We start from the raw sequence: 24,426 nt of genomic DNA, 5'->3' as shown, positions 1-24,426 counted from the left end.
ACCATTTCCTGTCATCCAACTCAATTTGCACACCGGCTGCAAGGTCTTGTACTGATACATTCTGGGCAGAGCTCCTTACTGACCAGAGATATGAATGTAATGCCACTCCCCTCTGCCATTTCTGACCGAACTAGCTACACCTCACACACTGAAACATGCTATGCTTCAAGTAACTAACTATTCCTGGGCCACTCAGTCCTCCCTGACCACCGCCTTTAGTATCATTACCTTAAATATTCCCCCTATACTGAAAGGTCTTGAAATGCCGGTTTAACCTGAATATACTATCAACACCAGGGGACATGCACTGGTTTCCTATAGGTTATTTAAGTATCCTGAATGTGTAGCTTGATCTAACAAGTGGTTGGAACACTTTGCCATGTAGTAATTCTGTACTGAAACCGATTTTGATCCTTACAACAGATATTGATTCTAGATTGTATAATTATGTGTTAATTTTGTAATGGTACAGTATTATACAGACCATGTGCCTTTACAGGTACTTCAATCATAATTGTTATACGGCATAGTCTCGCGTCCAGACTGCTTTTCTCATTTTTGTGTCCCACCCAAATGAATGCAAAAGAAAAATAGTGCCCTGCATCACCATGGGAACGAGACTACTGCATCAGGTCTACAAGACTTGCACAGCTAGCTAGTATCAAACAGGAAATGTCAGGGAGCTTATTGCAATCAGTAAATCAATATTGATGTGAAAAAGAGCAAAGCTGTAAATGTCATTGCGTGTACACTATACTAATTTTGTACAACAACTGGATGCATATATGCTAAACAACTAGAGGTAAGGTAACATGATAGTACAGCTTGCAACATCAGGGTGTATGCACACAGCTATACTTCAACTACTCAACATGAATGGGAAACAGGGCATGTGGGTACATGATTATTCTAATGTTTATGCTATAACCATGCAATCATTTAATGTACAAGGACAGAATTCAATGTTTTTCCCATACTGAGATATGACCTGTTGTATGATGGGGTGTAGTTTGTGCCCATGCAACGCATGCAAGTCCAGTCACATAATGCGTTGCTAAGATGCTGTAGAACCATCTATAGTTTGTTAAGACATTCATCACACATTAACTTTCTGCACTACACCTTATCCCCAGTACGCATTTTGCTCCTACTGTATATTGAGCATGTATATATATTATGTACTTCATATCATACAGATCTGTTATAAAAGCACAGATAGTACATTACATGAAAGCTGTACATTGTCTCTACAATGCACGCATGTACGTACACTTATTATACACATGCACCAAACAATGTCACTGTACATTATAGTTCCATCTGGTCTACAAGGATAGCTTCATTATTAAAGTCTTCATCAGTACAAATGCTCACCTCCACATCATCCATAGTAACCATATCCAACTCCTTATAGAACCGTGGTAGGTTGGGGTTATCACAACAAATGTTACCAGTGGGACAGTCAGAACCATCCCACAAAGAGTCGGGTAGAAAATAGTCATTGGTATCAGTAGCACCATCAGTGCCAGCCTCACAATGATAGTTCATTCCAACAGAAGAATTTGTTCAAGTCCAGGATGAACAGCACAAGGACAATTATCATCAACACTTGCTGAACTTGCATCACTCCATCCAGCGAGGTACGACCATATGTGGTGGGAACGGTTGCCATGAGATATTGTGAGGGAGTCAGCAAATGCACTAGGTGTTCCTTTCTGGTATCCCCTAGCCATTCCACAAACTTTCTGGTAACTTATTCCTTTAGAGGAGAATAGTATATGGGATAACATCCAGCATTGTCACTTGGTGATCTACAGAAACTGACGCCATCTTGTGACCTCTTGTTCCATCCAGTTGGACATTCATCTCCTCTGGTAATGTTAACACTAGCAATTCTAGTCCATCCACCAATATTACCACATTCTGATCGTTGGTCCATGTCACAGTATGCATGACGAAGACGATTAATAAGCCAATAATATCTTGACCTGTTTTGAGTTTGTGGATTCCAATCATAGACCTCCTTACAAGACTTTCCAGGATAGAAAGGATTACGAAACTGGTAACTATCACATTGTTCAGCAGCTGTAGCTAACTGGCTAGTACAGTACATACTGTCATAATGACCATCATTCTGTCCAATATTCTCAATAGACTAGCTAGCTAAATCACTGAATAAGGCACTGGGTACACTGGAAGGAATTCGAAGTGTAGACTATATAATGTACTGCTATATATACAGTATACTGCTATACTGTTATACTGTACCACACTATACACACAGTTGCCTACTGATGATATCTTGATATGCGACTGGATTTTGGAAAAACGATCCAAATCGCACATTAGAAGTTTCGAGATAAACGGTTTTAAAGAATTCAAGCCAGCATAACTCTCCAAGGATAGCAAGCACGCGTATGAAACTTACACTAAAGATGCATCAATCTGTTACCTTTCAGACCACTTCCAGTACTTGTAGCTGCTTGTAGAGTTTCCCGCCAAATAAGATAGAAAATCTGAGCTGTTGGACAAGCGAAGTATAGTATCGCCAGTGCTCACAAAGGAGTGGAGGGTAGGGGGCGGCGGGGTGGAGGGTAGGGGCAGCGGGGTGGAGGTTAGGGGGCAGCGGGGTGGAGGTTAGGGGGCGGCAGGGTGGAGGGTAGGGGGCGGCGGGGTGGAGGGTAGGGGGCGGCGGGGTGGAGGGTAGGGGGCGGCGGGGTGGAAGGTAGGGGGCGGCGGGGTGGAGGGTAGGGGGCGGCGGGGTGGAGGGTAGGGGGCAGCGGGGTGGAGGGTAGGGGCGGCGGGTGGAGGGTAGGGGGCGGCGGGGTGGAGGGCAAGGGGCGGCAGGGTAGAGGGTAGGGGGTGGTGGGGCTAGACCTCAAAATGGAGGCAGACCATGATTGGAGTCCAGAGACGAGATTACAGGGCTGTACTCAGTGGCACCTTAGTGGTTGATAGCTATGTAGCAAAATCCACAGAAAAAAACGTCTGGCCTACGGCATTATCAGGCTGTCCACCAGTAAACCACTGATCCTTGCCAAGCCAAGTCCTTCACAAGGCCTAAAACCACCATTCGAGCTCTACGCACACCCCAGAAAAGACGTCTGCCGGTTGAAACCAGCTTCGAGTGTAGTTTGAGTGGTACTGAGTGTCAAAACTACTAGTACGATAGTATTATAATAGCTATCCACTGGAGGTGTTAGTTTCCTTTTGCCTGATGTGCGATTTGGATCGGTTTTGTAAAATCTGGTCACATATTTACTGCAACCAAAAAATAGTTATTCGTGACACAATTTCCACTTTTTATTTGAATAGTGGGTCTTATCAGCTTGTATTTGTATGTACTACTCTGATGACACAATTGCAGAATATTCATATTCTCACAGTTTACTTGTCTGCGAAAGTGAAATTGTTGCCCTGACATGTAATGATAGATATGTGTTTACAGTGCCTAGGCAATGGACAGTATAGGGACCCGCCGATTATGCTCATAATTTTACCTATTATGCTATGCTGCACTGCTCAAAAATTCACCTATTATGCTTAAATTAATGCTCAATATTTACCTATTATGCTCGATTATGCTCAATGTTCATGCCTTAGTTCATATGCTTTGCTACTAGTTTAACACTGTATAGAAAAAAAAGGAGTGGCTGGAGCATAAATAATAAATTCTTGCTGCATATAAAGAGAAAAGATCGATATACTCTAATAAAACAGTCAGTTTGATGATTGTTCTATTAGAGTTACTGACTGCTCTATTAGAGTATATCGATCTTATTTGCAATTGTCATTTTTCCAGCAAGAAGTTATACTATCGTACAAATGTTTAACCTATTATGCTGGCATTATGCTCAATGCTTTTAGGTACCTATTATGCTCAAAATTATGCCAGCATAATCGGTGGGTCCCTAATGGACAGTTTGTGCAACTTTATACAGTAATGAATGTAAGTTATGTACATTAATTTTATACATTAACAGGTAATTAACACTGAAATATAAACAGTTATATAGCACAGCTATTGACAGTGCATGTTTATTAACTACTTTTATTAAATTAATTATAATTGACTTCACTAACCTGAACCATCCACTCTTCTTTTATTCAGCACTATACCGCCTGATTGCACACCACTATCAAGTATCAACTGATTGTGGTGGGGTTGTTAGGTGCATGGGGCTCTGTCTGCTCTGGGAGTAACCTAATAGGCTACTTTTATGTTGAGCATTCAACCATACCAGCATTAAGCTTGATAGCTGAGACCAACTACACAAAATGCTGTGAGTGTTATATCACTAAAACATCAACCTACATTATATGCAATAAGATATACCCTTTGAACCATGAGTTAGACTTCAGGTAAGGAGTCAAGTAAAGACCTATGTTTTGTAGATTATGGACAGACACTTACAAGTAGGTGGAGCCTTTGTACCATCACATTCCACACTAAAGCAGGATGGAGATGTTAACTGAGCAATCAGCTGACAGTACTGGTAGGCTCCCACCAGCAGAATACACACTTGACACATTGTTTTGAATTTTGATGGTTTCATCACCTCTGTACCACTTACAATATTTGTAAAACACAATATATTATGATAATTATGACATTGCCATAAATGCTTTAGGCAAAAAAACACTGATTGCTTGCATTGATCTGAAAAGAGAGAATTACATAACACATTATTACTAATATTCATTACTCTGGCTTTAGTTTATAGCTACAACCTCTGGAAACTGTTGTAGTGATCTGGTGACTAATTAGCAGAGATAGATGTAGGATTTGATACGGAGTGTAACAGGGTAGTGGGCATGGAAGAGTTGCAGTCCCTAGAATTTTTATATTCAGATTTTTAGTAGAGTGGTGTTTATGTACAATTGTAGTAATACAGTTAATTCTGACTGGTCTTATCAAATACGTAGGGGTTAGTGTCAGTGATAATTTCCATAATATTGTGATAAATATGCAAAGGACAGTGTCTGTCACTGCTCAATGTGAATATTTTCATTTGCAGTACAATGCTAGCCTACTAGTAAATGGAATATACTTATAATGCGTAGTACTCCATGTAGTGACTGTTCTATTAGAGTATTTGACTGTTCTAATAAACTGTTTTTTGCGTACATGTTGGCTGATGGAATTGACAGGTATGATTGTGTGGAACCCTGCCATTTGGGAGTGTTTCTTGTACAACAACTCCAGTGAAAAAGTACCTAAAATTGTGGGAAGATACAAGGAGAGTTGGTGAATATAGTATGCTTAGATATAAACTCTTCTTGTGGTGTATAGCTAAATTTTGTATGCATAGTAGCTACAAGTCAAAAGTGCAAACAAATTGGATTTTGCTTAGTGAGTCATAGTTTTTTACCATGGTTACCATAATATTGTTAACCATAAAAAATCCAATAGCTACGTATAGAGTTAAATTAATGGTTTTAATTACCATGTCAGCATTATTAGTTGTTTCACCTTTTCATAGATTGAATCAGTAATTAAACAAATTTTCATAATATGTAAGTGGAAAAAAAGCTAAAATACCACCACTATTAACTATTGCATGTTTACCTGCAAATGTCTTATCAAAAATTATAATAATGGTTTTAACATACTTTCTGTGACACTGTCAACTGCAAAAAGGAATACTAAGTGTACACACACATACACACTTTTTGGAAAACAATTTCAGTAAGCCAGATGCGTGCCCACAGCTGGCCTTCGGCCGGCTGTGGGCATGCTTGGTTTAAAAATATTATAACATGTATTGTTATCGATTATAGACTTGTGATTGCTTTGTTGTTTTGTTTCATTTATTAAGTACATAGCTACTATCCACCAGCAAAGGAGACTGAAAAACCTGTAGTGTGACCAATTTGTCATTAATATTCCTGTGATATTAATTTTTAATATAGTGCCATTAGAGAGTTGACCTTTGGTGAACTTTACAGCCATTTTTGTATTAAAAATTCATCATTAAATCTTTATCTCCCAGAGGCATTAATTTACACATAACTAAAACATGATTTCAAATTAAAGGTATTGCTGAAGGAAACAACCTGTTTTTGGTTTGGTCATTTTGTCCCAAAGCTATATCAGCCGTGAAATTCTATAAATTTACCAGTAATTTACAGCCCCACAAGGATAGATAATTCCAAAGAATTTTATGATTATTAAAAATAAGCTATTCACTTCAAATAGCAAATTGTTTCTTAGATCAACATCTTCAATTTGAAACCATGTTTTAACAGTGCCAAAATAGTGCCTTAGGGAAATAATATAAGGACAAAAATGACAAATTTTCAGTGCAAAAATGGCTGTAAAGGTCACCAAAGGTCAAATCTCTGTGGTGGAACCATATCATAAAAAAATAATGTTATAAGGAGAACAGTTTGTGTGGAAAGTTTCATCAGTAACTGTAACACAGAGTGCACAAAATGTCCATTATTTGCATTATGCTGCACTACTATAATAGCTATAAAGTGGAATCTTGGCACTCTGTTGAATGCATGCAAAAAAAGCATTATTTTAAAAAATGCATTGAGAAGAGCATGAAAATAAGAACAATTATTTTGATATTTATAGTTGAACTAAACTCAAATTATCAGCCAATCAAGTTCAAGTACAGTACGTATTTGCTTTACTGGAATCTAACACATTAATTACATGTACAGTGTGCTTCCAGTTGAAATAACGAAAATAGATGCCTGTCTGTGGTGGTATAACACCTATGCAAGCATCCTTGTGCAGTTGCTCTCACAACATTTGAGCCATCCTGCATAAACAGGTTAAGCCATTAACTATCAGGCTTCATGCTGGTATGGTTGAATGGCAATGAATGCTCAGCAATCAGTTGATAGTGGTGGGCAATCAGGCACTGTGTAGTGCTGAAGAAAAAAGAGTGGATGGTTCAGGTGGTATTTATTGTAGGCGTGAACACTATGGGTACACAATAGCTACACACAGTATAGCAACAATGTGTTATGTATTGTGGTTACAATAATCTAATGGCCACAATGTTAAGTTGTCCACAATATTTCCAGTTTTTTAGTGAGACTGCAGAAATAAGTAGTAGCATGGATAAAAGTTAACCATCATGTACAACTAATTAGTTGTGATGCAAAATTAATTATACGTCTAGGCTTTCACTCAGCCAGTCTCATTGTACAATTGTCATTGTAAGCTTGTTACAACATTTAATTTTACTGAGCTTCTCCTAAAACTTTCTTCAGTTGACAGTGTCACAATAAGCATGCATGTGATTTTTAGTTGGGTAATCAACATTACTCGACTATCAAATATAGATAGGACATTGTATTATATAAAAGTAACAACTGTACATGTCACAATATAACTGTAATTTGTGACCGGGCCTGCGAAAACAGGGCATATGGGCACAAACTACACCCCATCACTCTACAAGTCATATCTCAGTATTGGAAAAGTATATGTACATTCTGTAACTTGCATCATGATGCCAATTAAATGCTCACTAAGAGCTGAAAATTGCAGTGCCATAGTATAATGGTACAAAATGTTATGAGTGATGAAAGTGTGAAAAAGTAGACAAAAATCATGTGCCCACATGCCCTATTATCGTAGGCCCGGTCACATTTAATTCACAATTACGTGAAACGGTACAGCTGCTGCAGGTATATAATGTATTATGGCTAACATATATAAATATTTACTGCATCTACTACATATTTATGACGCATTTAAAATTTCAACATAATATGATGAGTAACTGGTTGCCTTGTATAATGTGTATGTACCTATATGCTGCCACTGCATCATTTGGAATTGGCCAGCTGTGTTGGTGTTCTCAGGTAGAAGACATACAATATAATAGGCTATAAGTACACCATGCACTGTGCATACTAAATGTGATTGTAAATTTGAAGAAGCAGTTCCTCTTGGGTTTAGACGTCCGCTGCTTTGTAAAGTTTTTAGCACCTTTGATAAATTGTACATTGTTTAGGACATGATTATTATGAAGATATATATAACTTAATTTTTTCTGCTATGTACGTACATACAGTTCATGGTTATTTCTATGAATTGCAAATGGTACTGTAGCTAATTCAGTAACTGCTAATTAATTTCATTTACTAATAGTTTAAACTCTACCTTATAATAATATACTTTAGTTAAACACCGGTTGAGCTACTTCAAGAGCACTTGGTCAGATGTTATGTGCATATTGTGTATATTCAAATGATCACACTCTTAAATTTTTTTGTGCAGTCTAATAATCAGAACAAAGACTGTATTGGTTGGGAGGACACTGAACATTCTGTAACTATATGTAGTACAAATTCAGATAATAAAGACAATGGCATGTGCAGTTGGCTATTCCCATGTACATACAACATAACAATAACACTTAGTTTCAGCATTTGTGGATATAGTTTTAAACATCTTTACTGGAGTAAGCCGCATTCTAATTAAGCAGCATACATTATTATTTTAATGTATTAATTGCTACAAGATTTTATGATGGCTGATTGACTACTATTATTTTTGTGGAACACTGTACACCTTTGCTGCAATATACTGGAGCTGTACAGAATTGAGGTTCCTTGCTTGGAAGATTGCAATATATTTGGCTAATTCTTTTGAAAAGAACGTATATTCACTTTGAGTTGTGGCAGTTATATTTATATTGAATGTATGCTTGTCCTATCATTATTATCTATATACTAGTAAGCATATGGAACCATAAAAATACATTATATTGTAAGTCATACAATACACATTCATTTTACATGGTCAGTTCATGATGAGAGTATTTCAGTAACCTCTTGGTATGATAATAAATGGTGTATGCCTTCATAGAAGAAGGTTGAAGTAATGAATAGGTTGCCTGGGAGAGGTCAAGATACAAACAATATACATTCTCCATGAAATGTGATACACTATAAGTGGTTCTACTAAGTGACGGGAAGACATGGCAACAATAAGGTAAAATCTGTCACTACCTTGAGATTACGATCAAAGCTAAGTACATACCATGTTACAACAACTAGATCACTCATATACACCACCACACATTCCACAAGTGTCATGTACTTTTAGTGCATACGTAGGTTATTGAAAATACATATACAATGTCCTGCAGATCTATATACAAAAGTAAATATGCGTAAGTACATCATGTTATAACCAACACTGTATATCTATGTCTAACATAAACATTTACATGTTGTTCTATCATTTTACAGTATGATAATACCACCAAGCATGTATAAAAAGCTGGTTTTCTACAAAATAACGATCTCAGTGATTCTACAAAGTGTTATCATTCTTATCATGAAGAGAAATATGTGTATATGGCACAGATGTTGAACTTAAAATAATTACTTGTTTAGTTAAATATTGACTTGTGCTTGCTGTAATCAATTAGCTTGTGATGACTGAACATTTGATAACATGTATGATATGAATGATTGTTTGTAACAGTGTCTATTTTATTGTGACCAGATGTTTGTGATGTTACGTGAGACTCAGTTATCACACGGGATATATAAAACTACAGTAAACATGTAACAATTGACCAGTGTACATGTGTGTATATGCTTGGCTAGTGCCAGTAATAACATGTAATCAAGCTTCTTCAGCTACTACATTTCTTTTGTGGCTTCATTTGTGCATTTAAAATTGTGGCATGGCATATTTCTACTCCACATGATTTACATACAATATACATCATATAACTGTATAATATAATGTACCTCTACATAAGAAAAGTCTGTGATTAAATTATGACGTGCGTGCTCTCTGATACACACCACCAATGCAGATTATGCTCATCTACCTACACTGTCTAATTGAGTTAGTGTGCATTTCATCATCGTACTTCGGCCATTAATGTGACAGTAAGACCATTCTTGTGGCATATAGACACTGATTTTTAAGTACCATTTATCTCTGTAATACCGTAATTTGCTTTTGTTTTGTTGTAATTTTTGTATGCAAAACTTGTACGAAAATTTCTTACATGAAAATTTTTATATAAGATCGAACTACAGTACTATTACTGAATAGAGCAGTAAATCATTTGAAAATATTTGCACAAAATTTTTATCACGAAAAATTTTTGCAGCAAAAATAAAGCGATATTATATGACAGTATACAAAGTAATACCATGCCATCAGTAGAACATGTAAAACATACTCTATTAACTATGGAGTATCACAGTTTAAATGTTTATCTTTATCTGTAAATTGTTTGACAGACCAACACACATGCAGAGTGATACTTTTAAATGTTGTGTTTGCCAACATTTTATATGGGAACTAATAACAATTACTTAATTAGATCACCACATTGGATGTCATCACTAACTTAACCATACAAAACTTCATTCCAGAGGATGTTGTATCAGTAGTTGAGAATTATAGAAATCAAGCAGTTGAAAGTGGTTGCTGATCTGGTAATGAAAATGACAGTTACCAACAAGGATGGTGTAGTAGTAGTTAGTTTAGTACTATCACTAGTTAGTCTAGTTCTACTGTTTGGTGTGACTTGGTACTTCCAGTCATCACTGCATCTACTACAACAACAAGTAGAGTATGACAGGGAACTGTTATTGAACTTACAGGAACAAGTTAATGCCAAGGTAACACTGTCCGCACATATACAACTGCAATATTGTTGCCGTGAATTGTTAATACATACCTCAGTATCAATCATTACAGGAATATGAATTATTATTAGTTTCTATATGATATGCTATATAGTAAAATTACTAGCTAGGTAGCTATAGCCTAATATAGTTATGTATGTGAAGAATAGCAAATAGTGTATGCGTATCATACGTAGACTATAATATAAGAGAAAAGACATGTTGTGCAAAAAAAAAACAGTACTAGTATCTGATAAATTACCCATACAGTAATAGCTAGTTTCTAACTGCCAGTATAGCTAGTACAAATATGTGTTAAATTTGCCATTGATCAAATTAATGTATCTACTGGTGACATGCAGACAACTGTTGATATATTAGGCATTATAATCAAGCCTGTGTCCTTTGAACAACATCAGATGCTACTTAAATTTATTAGCATTTGCTTTGAAACCTTATGAATTCATATAGATTTAATGATTTTAGGCAATAACTCATAGATAACTTATAATTACAGCTAATCTGTTGTTTTTAGTCACTAGGAAGGAATTACAACAATCATGATGTCACAAAGAGACGGTCAGAAAATGAGTGTCAGTGTAAAGATGGTCTCCCAGGACCCGTGGGTCCTCCTGGGCCACCTGGGAGGAGGGGAAGACATGGAGCTAAAGGAGATGTTGGAACAGCTGGAGTACCAGGACTACCAGGACCACAGGGTAGACCAGGACCACAAGGACATCAAGGAATACAGGGACCGGTTGGACAGGCTGGACCGGTTGGACCACAGGGACAAGTTGGGCCACATGGACCACCTGGACTAAAAGGAGACAATGGAGAGCAGGGTCATTCTTCAGGAACAGTAACTCAAGGTGATTAACCTAAACCATTGAAAAAAGAATTATAATAAAACTTCTGTTTCTTAACATACACTCTGTGATCAAGAATGTTTAGTCTTTTATGTAATAAAGTTATCTCTTTTAAAGGTAAAATATTTATTAAAATGAAAAACATTTGACTAGATCACCAATTACAAGTCCTTAAATTAAGGCTCCAAGTTTTAATTTTTGTATGTAGATCATAAGTACAATAGTAATGTGAGCAATTAGATTACCTATGGTCATGTGCACTGCTTCATCTAAGTGTAGTGGCTTTATATTCTCATGTACCACCAATTACTAAATAATCCTTACTGGAATTAACACTATAGTTACAATCAGACAGACAAGCCCAATTCAGATGTGGAAAGTCTTGAAGAGTTATTCTCTATTCTCTAAAGTACTTTGCTGGTTCATGTGCATAACTGAGTCTGCAAAAACTTGGTATGTATAAAGCTTCAGTATTAGGTTAAGTAATCCAAAGGCTGTAGTACAAGCTACTGTCAGACCTCAGTGCTGGTCACTGTAAAACTCAAATAATAATCCCATACAGTGTGGTTTGTGCCCACATGCAATAGCCCTGTCATACAGGTATAAAAGTGTTCTCTTCAAAGCCTGAATTTTCCCATATGGTTACAATTTAGTGGTAAGCATATTAGATTTCTAAACCATTATGCATACCAGCATAAAGCATAGTTAGAGTAAAAAGTAATGAAATCACAAACATCTAATTTAAAATGTAGATCTTGTAAGCCCTTATCAAAAGCTAGTATGTACCTCTCAACTCTAAATTTGCGGGCCTAAATTCTGGCACAATATTAATGACAAGAAAATTAATATTCATATTGTTATGTAGGTGGAGCAGTATACGTGAGGTGGGGGCACCTTTTTTGCCCATCAACTGCAAACAGACTCTATCATGGAATCAGTGCAGGGTCAGACTTCAGAAATACTGGCAGTGGTAGCAATACATTATGTCTACCACATGCACCAACATATGACATTAGTCCAATTAGTTCAAATACTGGTACTGGATCTTCCTTACATAGAGCCAGATATTCAAGTGATTTGTCACAGATGCCGTGTGCCGTGTGCCATGTCACTCAACGTTCTACAGTTTACGCCTTCCCTGCCCAACCAACTTGTCCAATTGGATGGACTTTAGAATATACTGGATTCTTAATGACTTCTCATAAAGATCATCATAGATCTGATTTCATCTGTGCCCAGAAGAATCCTTTTGTTCAATCGTCACCACAAACTACAGAAGGTCTGCTGTTTTACAATGTGGAGGCAAACTGTACCTCATTACCCTGTCCTCATTATCAAAGAGAAAGAGCATTAACATGTGCAGTCTGTTCTAAGTGACATAGAAAACAAACCTCTGCAATAAGTTTTAATGAGTACACAAGTACGTACACATATAATATTTTTTATAGCTAATAAATTTCCTATAAAGCTATGTTGCATATATAATAATTTTTTGCATCATAAATAAAATCATTTTCAGACATATCTATACTATATAGTATGTAGCTATGTACATATGAGAATGGTGCATAATAGGAAAAGGGACTAAAAAACTTGTAGCAACTGAATTGCAATTGCACAGCCACCAGGAATCAACAGAGGATATGATTTAAGGGTTTCAAGCACTTTCTAGACTTGTACAGCTGTAGATATGGGGCAACTTACCAACATATTACATAGCTATATAGAGTAGTGGTGGTAGTTATGAGACACTTAACTTCAAAGCACTGTTATTACCTAAAACTGTAACCCTGGTATTTCACAATACAGTGGAACCTCAGTTATCCGAACCCCTTGGGACCAGGGGTGGTCCATAAATCTGAAAAGTCCGTATCTCTGAAAATAACCTTAAAATAGCATAAAGAAAAATTTTTAAATATCAATATTTTTGGCTATACCCTAATAGAACAGTCACTACTTTAATAGAGCAGTCATTTCCGTAGTTTGGTTAACCGAGAATCCGGATAACTGAGGTTCCACTGTACTAATAGGAAAAGTATACCCATAAACTATATTATCCTAAACTTTCAAAATTTTCATATCATTTGGTGGTCTGTATGATCATTTTTGTGGAACATCGTAGGTGTGTGTATTACAAGACATTTGGGGGTATTATGAGACGCTGTGCTTGAAAGTTGACTATTTCATATTTGATTATGGTAAATTTTACATGTAAAAGGTAGTAGGGACACTATAGACAGTCAAAACAGATTAGTTCACTTCATAATGTACTTTACATATTTGTACTCCTAACAACATAGTGAGTGGTACAAAGACAATCATTGACAGTCTTCCAATATGATATAGCAAATTTTAGGAGCTATATTATCCCCTGATTAGTATTGTGGTTGACTTATAATCACTATCTGTAACAATCTGAATAGGTACTATCTTTTTACTCCTGAATCTGCAGGATTTAACCCAGTATAGCTACTTGTTTTAAGCTATGTGACCCATATTACCCCTGTTCCATTATACCAGCCTCTACTCTATCTCATTGTAACTGCTCCATCTCATTGTAACTGCTCCATCTCATTGTAACTGCTCCATCTCATTGTAACTGCTCCAACACAAACTAGGATAGTAACTGTATGGACTGACTACACACATTACTTTTAGTGCTCTTCTTTGCAAATTTAACGACTGAGGCTCCAAGACGTTTAACTTAGGCTGTTACTTTGTAGTGTCACAAACTTGTTGCAGATTGGACTGACATGTTTATGGAAGGGGAAAAGAATGCATTGGGAGATGTCTCATTGTGACTATGTACTTAGTATATCAGTAGAGACTAGTAAACTGGTTATTTAACATAACAACTGAACACAATAAAAAATAAGTTGTGAATACCGGCTGTGGCAAAATAATAGTGAATGTCACTGTACATTTTAGTGACCTGTCGAATTTCCAGTAACGTTCACTATTTGCCACAGTATTTGCTGCTCATTTTTTTTTTCTAAAATGGTTGTTCCTAACATGCCAACATTTTTCACTTTAACAAGAGTTTAAGTGTGTAAGCAAATAGACAAAAATAGTATTAAAATGATTAATCAGTCATTGTATGGTAGCCATCATCAAGCTTTGTACATGAAGCTACATTTGTTTCTGTACTGATTGCATATATACTCTGATGATGCTTATAGTATTGATATGTCAACATCAATAATGGATCCATGACTTTTGTCAATGGGTTGCATGTTAAGTTTTGGAGCACGCTAGCTACATCAACTGAACCCTTTAACAATAGAAGAGTTAGCTATATATATAGCTACTTAACAATAATCTGAATGCTGGAAGAAATCTCCTGATCAGCATATCTGAGATGAAAATACTTACAAAAATCGACAGACTGCTTTATTAGAGTGTTTGGCTAACCCCCAAAACCGCGAAAATTTCCCCCCCTCGAAATATTTTGGCTGTACGGTACAAGAGCCCGCTTTCCTTGGAGTATGGAAGTCCAAGATAAATCTCTAACAACGCTTTTATTCAAGGAAGGGTTTCCTGGTAAGCGTACAACTCCAAGTATGCCATGGGGTATTGTCTTTTCTGCTAGACGAATGGAAGGACAGTGCGGAATTTCAGCAATACCTGTCAGACCTCTGCTCTTTTTCTATGGAAAGACTTGGTAAGTAACACACACAACACTGTATAAATCAGCAGTATCGCGAATGGCTTACCAGAGGTAGTAGTGTTTGGTTTTTGTTTGCATTTCTAATTAAAGCGCATGATCAGTTACTACCACTTGTCCCGCGTGACCAGACCGCTTTTCCGTGCCATCAAGTATTCTCAATAGTTGTCTTGAGCAAGGGATAATTTTAACAGATGTCCCATGGTAATTGAAGCCACTGATTTATTGAGTACTGTAGGTAGCTGGCCTTTTCCCCTACAAAATACAGGAAAGAATCTCTGCCCGCATGACCCACGAGTCGAGAGTCCATTAAAGCTCTGTAGTATTATTATACTTATATTTTAGGTCATGAGGTGGAAAGGTTAACAGAAGAGAGAGCTAATGTGTTGGAATCTACCAAGGAATTGGCATACGACAACTATCGAACATTTATAGAGACAGCGAAATGTTCACAAGAGATCCTTCTAGAGGTAAGCCATTAAGATATGAAGTGATTAGAGTGCCAGCAATTTGGATATCATTCTGTTCATTCTTTATGAAGTGTGGTCTTAGCATTCAATTTTACTGACACTGTTACAAAACTAGCTCCAGTGCAGTGTATGGAGCTATGTGTAGAACCTGTCACTTCTCTTGGATTGGTGGCCCGGTGCTTCAATTCAGATACTTCTATAGATCTAAGTTGGTTGGCTTACTGATAACACTACTAGTGAGAGTGGTCATGTTTACATGCATATTTGTGAAATACAAGTGACTCCTCAAAAAGACAACCTTGAAATGTGGACAGCTTTGTGTAGTCAGGGCACTTATCCATGGTCCCATTTGTACACATTTATATCAGAACACCTTTTAACTGACGTGTCCAGAATACAGGGGTTCCACCGTAAACTAGTTTTGCGTGTATGTAGTATCACTGTGTTTTTGTTGCTGTGTACTGTGTACATGCCACCTTCAGCACTATTGTGATAGGGACCAAATCTTTGTCTTTCATGTGGAGGTTTGTTCTATTGTGCCCTTAATTTGGGTTGTTTGTTGAGAGGTTTATGCTGTTAAAATATTAGTACATCTCATATCGAAAAGATGCCCAACACGAGATAGAGACACCTTGTGTTTAAAAGAACATCTCAGACATCTCAGTAATTTGAAAGGCAGTTTGAAGGTTTTTCTTAAAATAATATCTCGTGTTGAGCATGCGTCTCATGTTGACAGAGTTGTTTACGTTTATGAGTTAGATTGAATGGGTTCCTCATTGTGAATGGGTTTTGTCATATTTTAAAATCATCTCAGGGTATAAACTAGGTACAAATATATTTTGAAATTATTTTGTACATGGACCTCATGTAAAATGGTGCCTCATCTAGATAAGATAGTTTGTAGGCACTCCTTACTTTTAAAATGCAGAGTGAGCCATACACCTTATGTTGAAATGGTATCAGTACCACTTGTATGTATTGGTATGTGGTTTTCCTTGTCAAACATTTCTCCACAAGATCACATGACACGTACTCATTGTTAGTGGTGTACTGTTATGAAATGCCTAGTAAACCTTTTTATGCCAGTGACTTTTGTATATCACGTAATTCAGTTGCAGTACCTTGGAATTTTCATTCGACAGCCACTTTCATAAAGGATTCATTATTATTCCAGTTCAAGAAAAATAACCAGAGTTTATTTCATGTGGATGTTTTTGTGTTTATGGTATTTAGTATTGTTGACATCATTAATCTGTTTAGTTGTTTGTCATTATTTGTTGTGTAAACTCTTGTCAGTTCACATCAGTGGAAGAGCACATTGGAGGACTACTAACAGCCGTTCCTCCTTTGATGAGTGCCTGTGAAGAGTTCCTGACTGTGTCACAAGCCATCAATACCAAGTAAGGAAAAAAATGTGCAGTCAACCCTACTTGTCCACAATTCACTATACAGTGGACCCTTAGTTAGCCACTCATTAGTCTCAGGCAATGATAAAAGTGTTCAGATAGATGAATTGTTCAGATAACTGAACCCAACACACATACAGAGCTCTGTTGAAATACTCTAATAGAACAGTCAATGTCCAATTTCTTCTTAACTCCATGTCCTGTCCTGCTGACATGTACATCTTGTTTTGGGCATGTCACTTGTACTTTCTAACTTACCACTGTGGATCTAGTAGTTGGTATGCATATTATCAACACAGGTTCTACATGTAGCAAAGCTTAATATAAGTGATAGTGTGTTTCTGTAAGAATGTAACCTAAATTCCTCTACTTCCACCTGTTACGATTTAGAATCTGCTAATGATGATCTGTCTGCTTACTACTTCATTACCTATTGGAGAACAGATCTCTGTGTGTAGTCATGTTATATTCCCAAAACTGCAGTTTTCGTCTAAGGGTTATTGTGGTTCTTTTCCTGTGATTACTCATAGCTAGTACATAATATAGAGTGTATTTCATTGTGTACTACATACAGTACATGCCTTATAGAGACACATAACTTTGTCTCTTGTAGGCGTAAACTAAATTCTCTCACGTTGTCAAGACACACTCAACTCTTGGAGATACTAGAAATTCCACAGGTATGTACTTGCACATAATATTCTTACATGTATATTTTCCTGATTTTTAAACCAGGCATGCACCCACAGCCAGCCGAAAGCCGACTGTGGGCGCGCACCTGGTTACTGAAATTGTTTTCAGAAAAGTGTGTGTGTGCTCGTGTGTGTACCTACCTATCTATCTACCTATGTTTACGCACCCACATAAGCAAAATCGTTAAATGGTAAAAGCAGCTTGCACGTAAGAAGTAAAAGTGAAATGAAGTCTGTAATTAAACTTTCGCGCAGGTAAACTTTGCTCTGAAGTGGTTCTTTTTGGCAGTCTGAAATAGGAGTGTGACTACTCTTCTCAAGACTCTGTGAATTACCTTCCCTTCGGGTTTAAATACATAGTTGCTAATTTCAGATGAGTTAGTTAGTTGCATGGTTGCCTGGTTTTTAGAAGTAGCACATAATCAACTTGTTTTTATTATTATTTTTGTTTGTTTGTTTGGACCAATGTTTACCAGAGTGTACAGTATGTTAAGCGTACTGTACTATCAGTTTCAACACACAACTTGTATGGTTCCTGCTTAACTTTGTCATGATAGTTGCATACTTCCACTTCCTGGAAGTACGTTGGCAATTTAACTGATTAGATATGCCAGTATCCATGGTCACGAAGCTTTGGAAGGGTAAGGCTAAGGTTGCTAAACCTCAGAAGGTTTCGAAGCTTCTGAAAGTTTGTTCACGTTACAATTAACTACTGCTTGACTGTACCGTACTGCAATCTTACTTGTTAAATTGTTGCTGTCTAGAAGTACATACACTCCTATTTCTGTTGATCTAATGAGTCAATGGTATATCTCAGTTTGCTTCTAGCTCATTTTATGCCAGAAATCAGTCATATTAGCATACTGGACTGTACTATAACAACTGGTTTATTGTTGTAGGTAATGGAGACTTGTGTACGTAACAATTACTATGAAGAAGCTCTAGAACTGAGGGGTCATGTAAAACAGATGGAAAGAAAACATGTTTCTTCTGTTCCAATTATACAGGTGAAAATTTTTCAAGTTTGAAGTACTATCACATTGTGTGATGTGTTTCAGTCAATTGTTGATGATGTTCAGAAGTCATCTAATTTGATGTTGACCCAGTTGCTACAGCAACTAAGGACTAACATACAACTTCCAGCCTGCCTGCGTGTGATTGGCTATCTCCGAAGGATGGATGTGTTTAATGAAACTGAGCTGAGACTAAAGTTTCTTCAAGCACGTGACACTTTCCTGCAAACTATTCTAGCAGATATCCCAAATAAATCTGGTAAGCTTTTTGTGTGTAATAGGCAATGTCAACAGTACACAGATTCTTAAAATATACTCTAGTAGTTGTCTTCTTCAGCTTCTGCAAGTTTCTCAATCTCTGAATAAAACTGTTATTGAAAATGGAATGGTTTTTTTTTCAGCCTATCAACACCTCAGCAAGACGATAGAAGCCAGTAGAGTGCACTTGTTTGATATCATGACACAATACCGAGCCATATTTCCTGATGATGACCCCCTGATTATGGGGCAGAACAGTGGCCCTCCATTAGGGGGGCTGTTTTACCAGTGGGTCAATGAGAAGGTGAATATTTTCAGTAGTAATTAATTTGAAATATACGTTGTATTTGTTTAAAATATGATATTGTTTAATTTTTACTTCAGATTTGTGATTTCCTTCAAGTATTGGAGAAGGATCTTGCTAAAGGAATGGCAGGAAGGCTGGATTCTATTGTTGGGCAGTGCATGTATTTTGGTCTTTCATTCAGTCGAATTGGAGCTGACTTTCGTGCCTTGCTTGTTCCCATCTTCCAACGATCCATTTTACACAGATTCACCATGATTATGAAGAAAGCCACTGAAGAGTAAGCATGCTAACACACTTCAATACTATCTTACCAATACAGTGGACCCTCGGTTATCCAACCCCGATGGTCTCAGGCAATGGTAAAATACTCTAATAGAACATACAACTGTTCTCAAAATACTCTAATAGAACAGTCATTGATAAATGAAGGTTGGTTAACTGAGGGTCTACTGTAGTGTACATTGCATACTATTAATTAATATAGTCTCACATTCAAAATGATGCTATTCACTTTTTTGTGCTTGCTATCTGCTGTGAAATGTATTGTATTATTTTAGGCCGGGCAAAGTAGATTCCTTGTTTCTCATCAGCCTCCCGCTTCTACCAAAACACTGCTGCCTCAACTTTCATTATTACTTTCTAGTATGACATGCCCCCTATTTTGCATGTGATCTTAACACACGTGATACACCTTGTGTTAACAATGGTGTTTGTTTGTCTCACTGCTACCGTGGATGGGCAGCTGTGTATGTTGTGAATTATTTATATGGTTTGTACATCATGACATGATTCTTGTGACATATGGTATAAAACAAATTATTAAAAATAATTAAATATCATGATGTCATAATGAATAATGACCGCCCACCTGCATCAAAATTGAGGAAGCGGCTGATGAGAAATAAGGAATCTACTTTGCCTATCTTTAATAGCATCACCTACAGGTAGCAGTACTCACTGTATACAGGAGCGCATCGAATCCTATGTACAAGGGAGCATGTAACTCCATAAACAGCGAAATTCAAACATGGCTGCTGTGTACTATAATAAGTAACTTTTAAAATTTACTAATTAGGATATTATACGGAGACGCATGCTCGAGTATGTCACATTTCGCTGCAACGGAGTGAAGCTGTGGAAATGAAGTTCAGTGGCACTACGGAAGAACAGTAGCACAGGCTTAGCAGGGCCATCTTTTTACAGTCACTAATCACGCGGAATTACTCCACTTGACTATTCCAAGCTCTACCTTTGACTCGACAATCTTCCTATTGAAGCAACTTTACACAAGGTGATGGAGTAGCAGCCCCTTCAGTGTATCCCTGTTGCGCGTAAGAGTGATGTAACCAATTATATACATAGTAACACTGGATACCATGTTTGAATTTCACCCGTAGTATTGGTAGTGTACGGAGTTACACGCTCCCTTGTCCATAGGATTTGATGAGCTCCTGTTGTATATAAGGTTTGGTTAAGTATTTTTAGTCAATAATAGGAGAAGTTTACCCACTTCTACAAAATTTTGTTATAGAGTATTTAGTCTCTTGGATTTTAAGTATTCAGACTTTGTCATCTGCTACCCAAGTATATTTATAACAAAGTACAGTACCGCTCGAACGTAACATCTAGTGAGAGTGCGAGCAATTAAAAACTCACTAATTAAAAGACGTGGCACCCATTTTGCTCGTGAGTTGGGATGAATACTCACAGACGAAATGGATGCCATGCCCTTTAATTAGTGAGTTTTTAATCACCTGCACTCTCACAAGACAACGTTACATTTGATCGTAACGGAATAAATTTCAGTAGTACTGATCTAGGCATCAATAGGACTTGATACACTAATGTCACTGTGTGGCGCTGACACACTATACTCTAATAATCACCCACAGTTGTGTGGCCATTTTTTACTCTTGTACTGACCTACCTTTGATCATCTCTATGACATTATCATGGGTTTTTCCCATCACAGTTATTTGTTCTTTATCTTCTTTGCTTTCTAGATAGATAGAATGTGCTGATGAAGTTTCTATGCTATTAAGAGACCCAAGGGCTTCCCAAAATTAATTGTCTTAGCTATATTATATAAGTGTTTGATATTTTTACTCACTTGTGCATGAAACAAAAGTTCAGTCAGACTGAGTCAGTGCCTTACGTATACAACATCTGAAAATGTGTGCATCAGATGTAGGACTAGTTGTCAATTGTACATAATTATGCTGTTGACCTTTCATATTCTACGAAGCAGTAGAAGTAACTCTGTGAGCAAAATCTCATTAGAGGGAGCCTTCTACAAAACACCTCTAAAATTAGGGGCAACCTCTTTATAAAGAACATTGGTATACAGTACATTGGCCCCAAGCAAAGGTGTTAGTACAGTAGTTTTAATTTTTTTAAATCCGCATTGTATACCTCTGAAGTTTTTATACTTTAATTTTATAGATTTCATGAGAGTATGCAGAAATTTACTTTGATATCACCACGATCTTTTGGTACCACCCTGCCACTAGCTGGAGTTACTGGTAAACAAGGCACTACACTGGCACCACCACAATCACTGATGGACTTTCTGCCGCTGTCACAACTATCCAATCAAATCTTGACTGGACTAAATGAAGTTCGGCAGTGTGCAGCCATAGCAGTGTCACCTTCAGTTCATCGTCAAATAGTAACTGTGATGGAGTGTGTTGTCCATGAGTTGTGTGAATATCACAGGTACATCTTGTTAGTCTAGAGGCCATTTACCTCACCTGTCTTTAATCGGGCTATATGTGCAGATTGTTTACACTGTGAAGCCGTTTATGATGTAATCATAACAAAACACATCATTATTGTGAACATGTGTGGTACTAAAATGGTGCTCAGCTTTGTTTTTCTCTTCCCCACCCACTGTATTTTGTAGGGTCTGGTGACAGAGCTGAATGTTTTGGGCCCTTGCTTTTCTGACCAATCAGACACTCCAATCCAGTTGCAATACAATTTGATAGGTTAAAACAACAAAGATGGCTGACTGACACCATGGATACACATCCATAAACAATATGGCAGAGGGCCCAAAAATGCAGTGCATATCACCAGACTCTACGTAACACATTGGGTGGAATCTGGGAATTAGACTGATCTCTCTAATGCAGTGATTGTAATGCAGTGATTGTAAGGCAGGTGAGATAACTTAGTGGTGCAAACTGTAATAGTTAAGCTGATTTGAAGATTGTTCTCCCACGCAATAAGTTTCATCTAATCCTTTAAAAGCTTCTGCTGCTAAGACCCGTATTATTTTCACTGCTCTTCCCTGTGTTAATTGACACAGCCTCTCTATTCCCTACGTAAAGTCTGGCATCTCCTGAAAAGCACTTGCTCTACATGAGGTAAAATGGATTGATACATAGTATCCAGTTCATGTTGCACAAAATAGTGTATGGCTTCACACTGTGTATAACCCCTTATTAGGGAACCGTCGATTTTGCCGGCAAATTTTTTTATAATGGGTGGGTAAAAGCAATGAGCAAAATGCTGGTATAATAGGTGCAATTTTTGTGAAGTGGACATAAAAATTGCACTAAAGATCGAGATGCTCTAATAGAACAGTCAGACGCACTAAAATATCTGCAATGCATAGCTAATTGTTACTGGAGCAACTAGTGACAATCGAGATACCCTAATAAAACAGTCACACATGTTAAGCAATATTAGCTAGCTTCTTGCTTTACATGTTAGAAGTAAGTACTGATCGAGATACTCTAATAGAACAGTCACTTTAAGGCAAAACTATAGCTTTGAATTGGAATTATTCAATTAAAAAAGATCAGTGCTGAGCAAAATTTATAATTCTTGAGCAAAATATGGAGCATAATAGGTGAAAAATAAAAGAATTGCTGGAAAGAAAAATAGGTAGAAAAAAAAGCAAAAAAAAAATTGACTGGTCCCTACCCCTTATGTAGCCCAAAAATGAATGTACCCCCTCCTGTACATATTTTCTGGGTGATTGTGTGTTGTCACAAATGCAAGAATATATTATATATATATAGGATATTTTTAGTGCATGGTAGTTATTCATTGACTACACACTGTTATTATTTTCAGAATTGAGAGGAGATCATTTACAGACAAGGAGTCAGAGCAGTTTACCCACTACTGTCGTGTGGTGGTACAGGATTTCCTGCCACATCTTGTGAATTGCTTTAACGTCTTGTTCCCTCCTCAACACATCAATGACCTGGCCTCTCGTTGTCCTTATGCCATTAACCAAACATCATCAACATTATTATCAGGGTCTTGATGAACAACAATTTCAAATTGCCAACAGAAAGGGTGTCCAGTTAAGACTTGAATTTAACTTGAGCAAACTGGTTGAACCTCTCAAGTTGATGCTTCCTGACTTGTTCACAAATGACTTGTACATTGCTGACAGCCTATCACAACATCCACCAGTGTTACATAGTGTTGTAAGTGATGCAGGGGATGTTCCTACAGAAGATAACAATGATGTCATACATGATGATGTAATAGCTAATAATAGTATAGAAACTAACTCTATAGCAAATGATGATGTAACTGTTAATGGTCAAGATGAAGTTAGCAATGATAAAGTGGAAAGTGACATTAAAGAATTACACAAAGGTAGTGACTCACCTCTCATCACTGGCGATGTGGATAATGACAGTGTTGCATAATGCTCTGTACAACTGTATGGTACAAGTGTTCATAATATTATATATATATATATTTGAGGAGGGTATCCTATCCTATTATACCCTGTAGAAGAGCATCTTATATAGCTCAATACAAAGTAGCTTAAACAGTTGTTTAAAGTGTATTTTAAACTATGCCAATGTGCTAGGAATCAGTGGATTTAAAATAGTATTAGAAAGTTACTGTGCGAAGTCTAGTGCAAATGACTGATGAAACTATGTAGCCAACCTGAGTCTGGCAGCGTCTGCCCCTTCACATATAGACTAAGGGTCTGGTGGTCGCAGAGGCTTATGCCTTAGGTGTGATTCTCATGATTTGGCCATCAATCTCACGCCCAGAATTTGTAATCTCACACTTGCAATTTCTTCCTCACTCCCAGGATTTTCTCTCAGATTTTTCTTCTGCATTCAGCATAGTTATCAGCTTCAGGTT

General features: G+C 37.1%; 2 protein-coding genes across 2 annotated transcripts; both read left to right on the top strand.

Annotated features, from left to right (window-relative positions):
- The first annotated feature begins 10,366 nt into the window (after positions 1-10,366).
- Positions 10,367-13,005, top strand: LOC136251427 (short-chain collagen C4-like). The gene is made up of 3 exons (XM_066043883.1): positions 10,367-10,620; positions 11,162-11,495; positions 12,358-13,005. Exons 1-3 carry the CDS (start codon positions 10,438-10,440, stop codon positions 12,867-12,869), a joined length of 1,029 nt encoding a protein of 342 aa, XP_065899955.1. The 5' UTR covers positions 10,367-10,437; the 3' UTR covers positions 12,870-13,005.
- A 1,904-nt stretch (positions 13,006-14,909) lies between these two features.
- Positions 14,910-24,027, top strand: LOC136239420 (conserved oligomeric Golgi complex subunit 8-like). The gene is made up of 11 exons (XM_066030154.1): positions 14,910-15,032; positions 15,082-15,153; positions 15,502-15,626; positions 16,923-17,026; positions 17,646-17,712; positions 18,624-18,731; positions 18,783-18,996; positions 19,139-19,299; positions 19,380-19,579; positions 21,745-22,017; positions 23,386-24,027. The coding sequence occupies exons 1-11, from the start codon at positions 14,978-14,980 to the stop codon at positions 23,579-23,581; spliced, it is 1,575 nt and encodes a 524-aa protein (XP_065886226.1). The 5' UTR covers positions 14,910-14,977; the 3' UTR covers positions 23,582-24,027.
- The last annotated feature ends 399 nt before the right edge of the window (positions 24,028-24,426 follow it).

This window comes from Dysidea avara, chromosome 1 (genome assembly GCF_963678975.1).
Source record: "Dysidea avara chromosome 1, odDysAvar1.4, whole genome shotgun sequence".
NCBI classification, from domain to species: Eukaryota; Metazoa; Porifera; class Demospongiae; order Dictyoceratida; family Dysideidae; genus Dysidea; species Dysidea avara.
The sequence above is the reverse complement of the archived record's forward strand: the minus strand, read 5'-3'. Positions and strand labels throughout refer to the sequence as shown.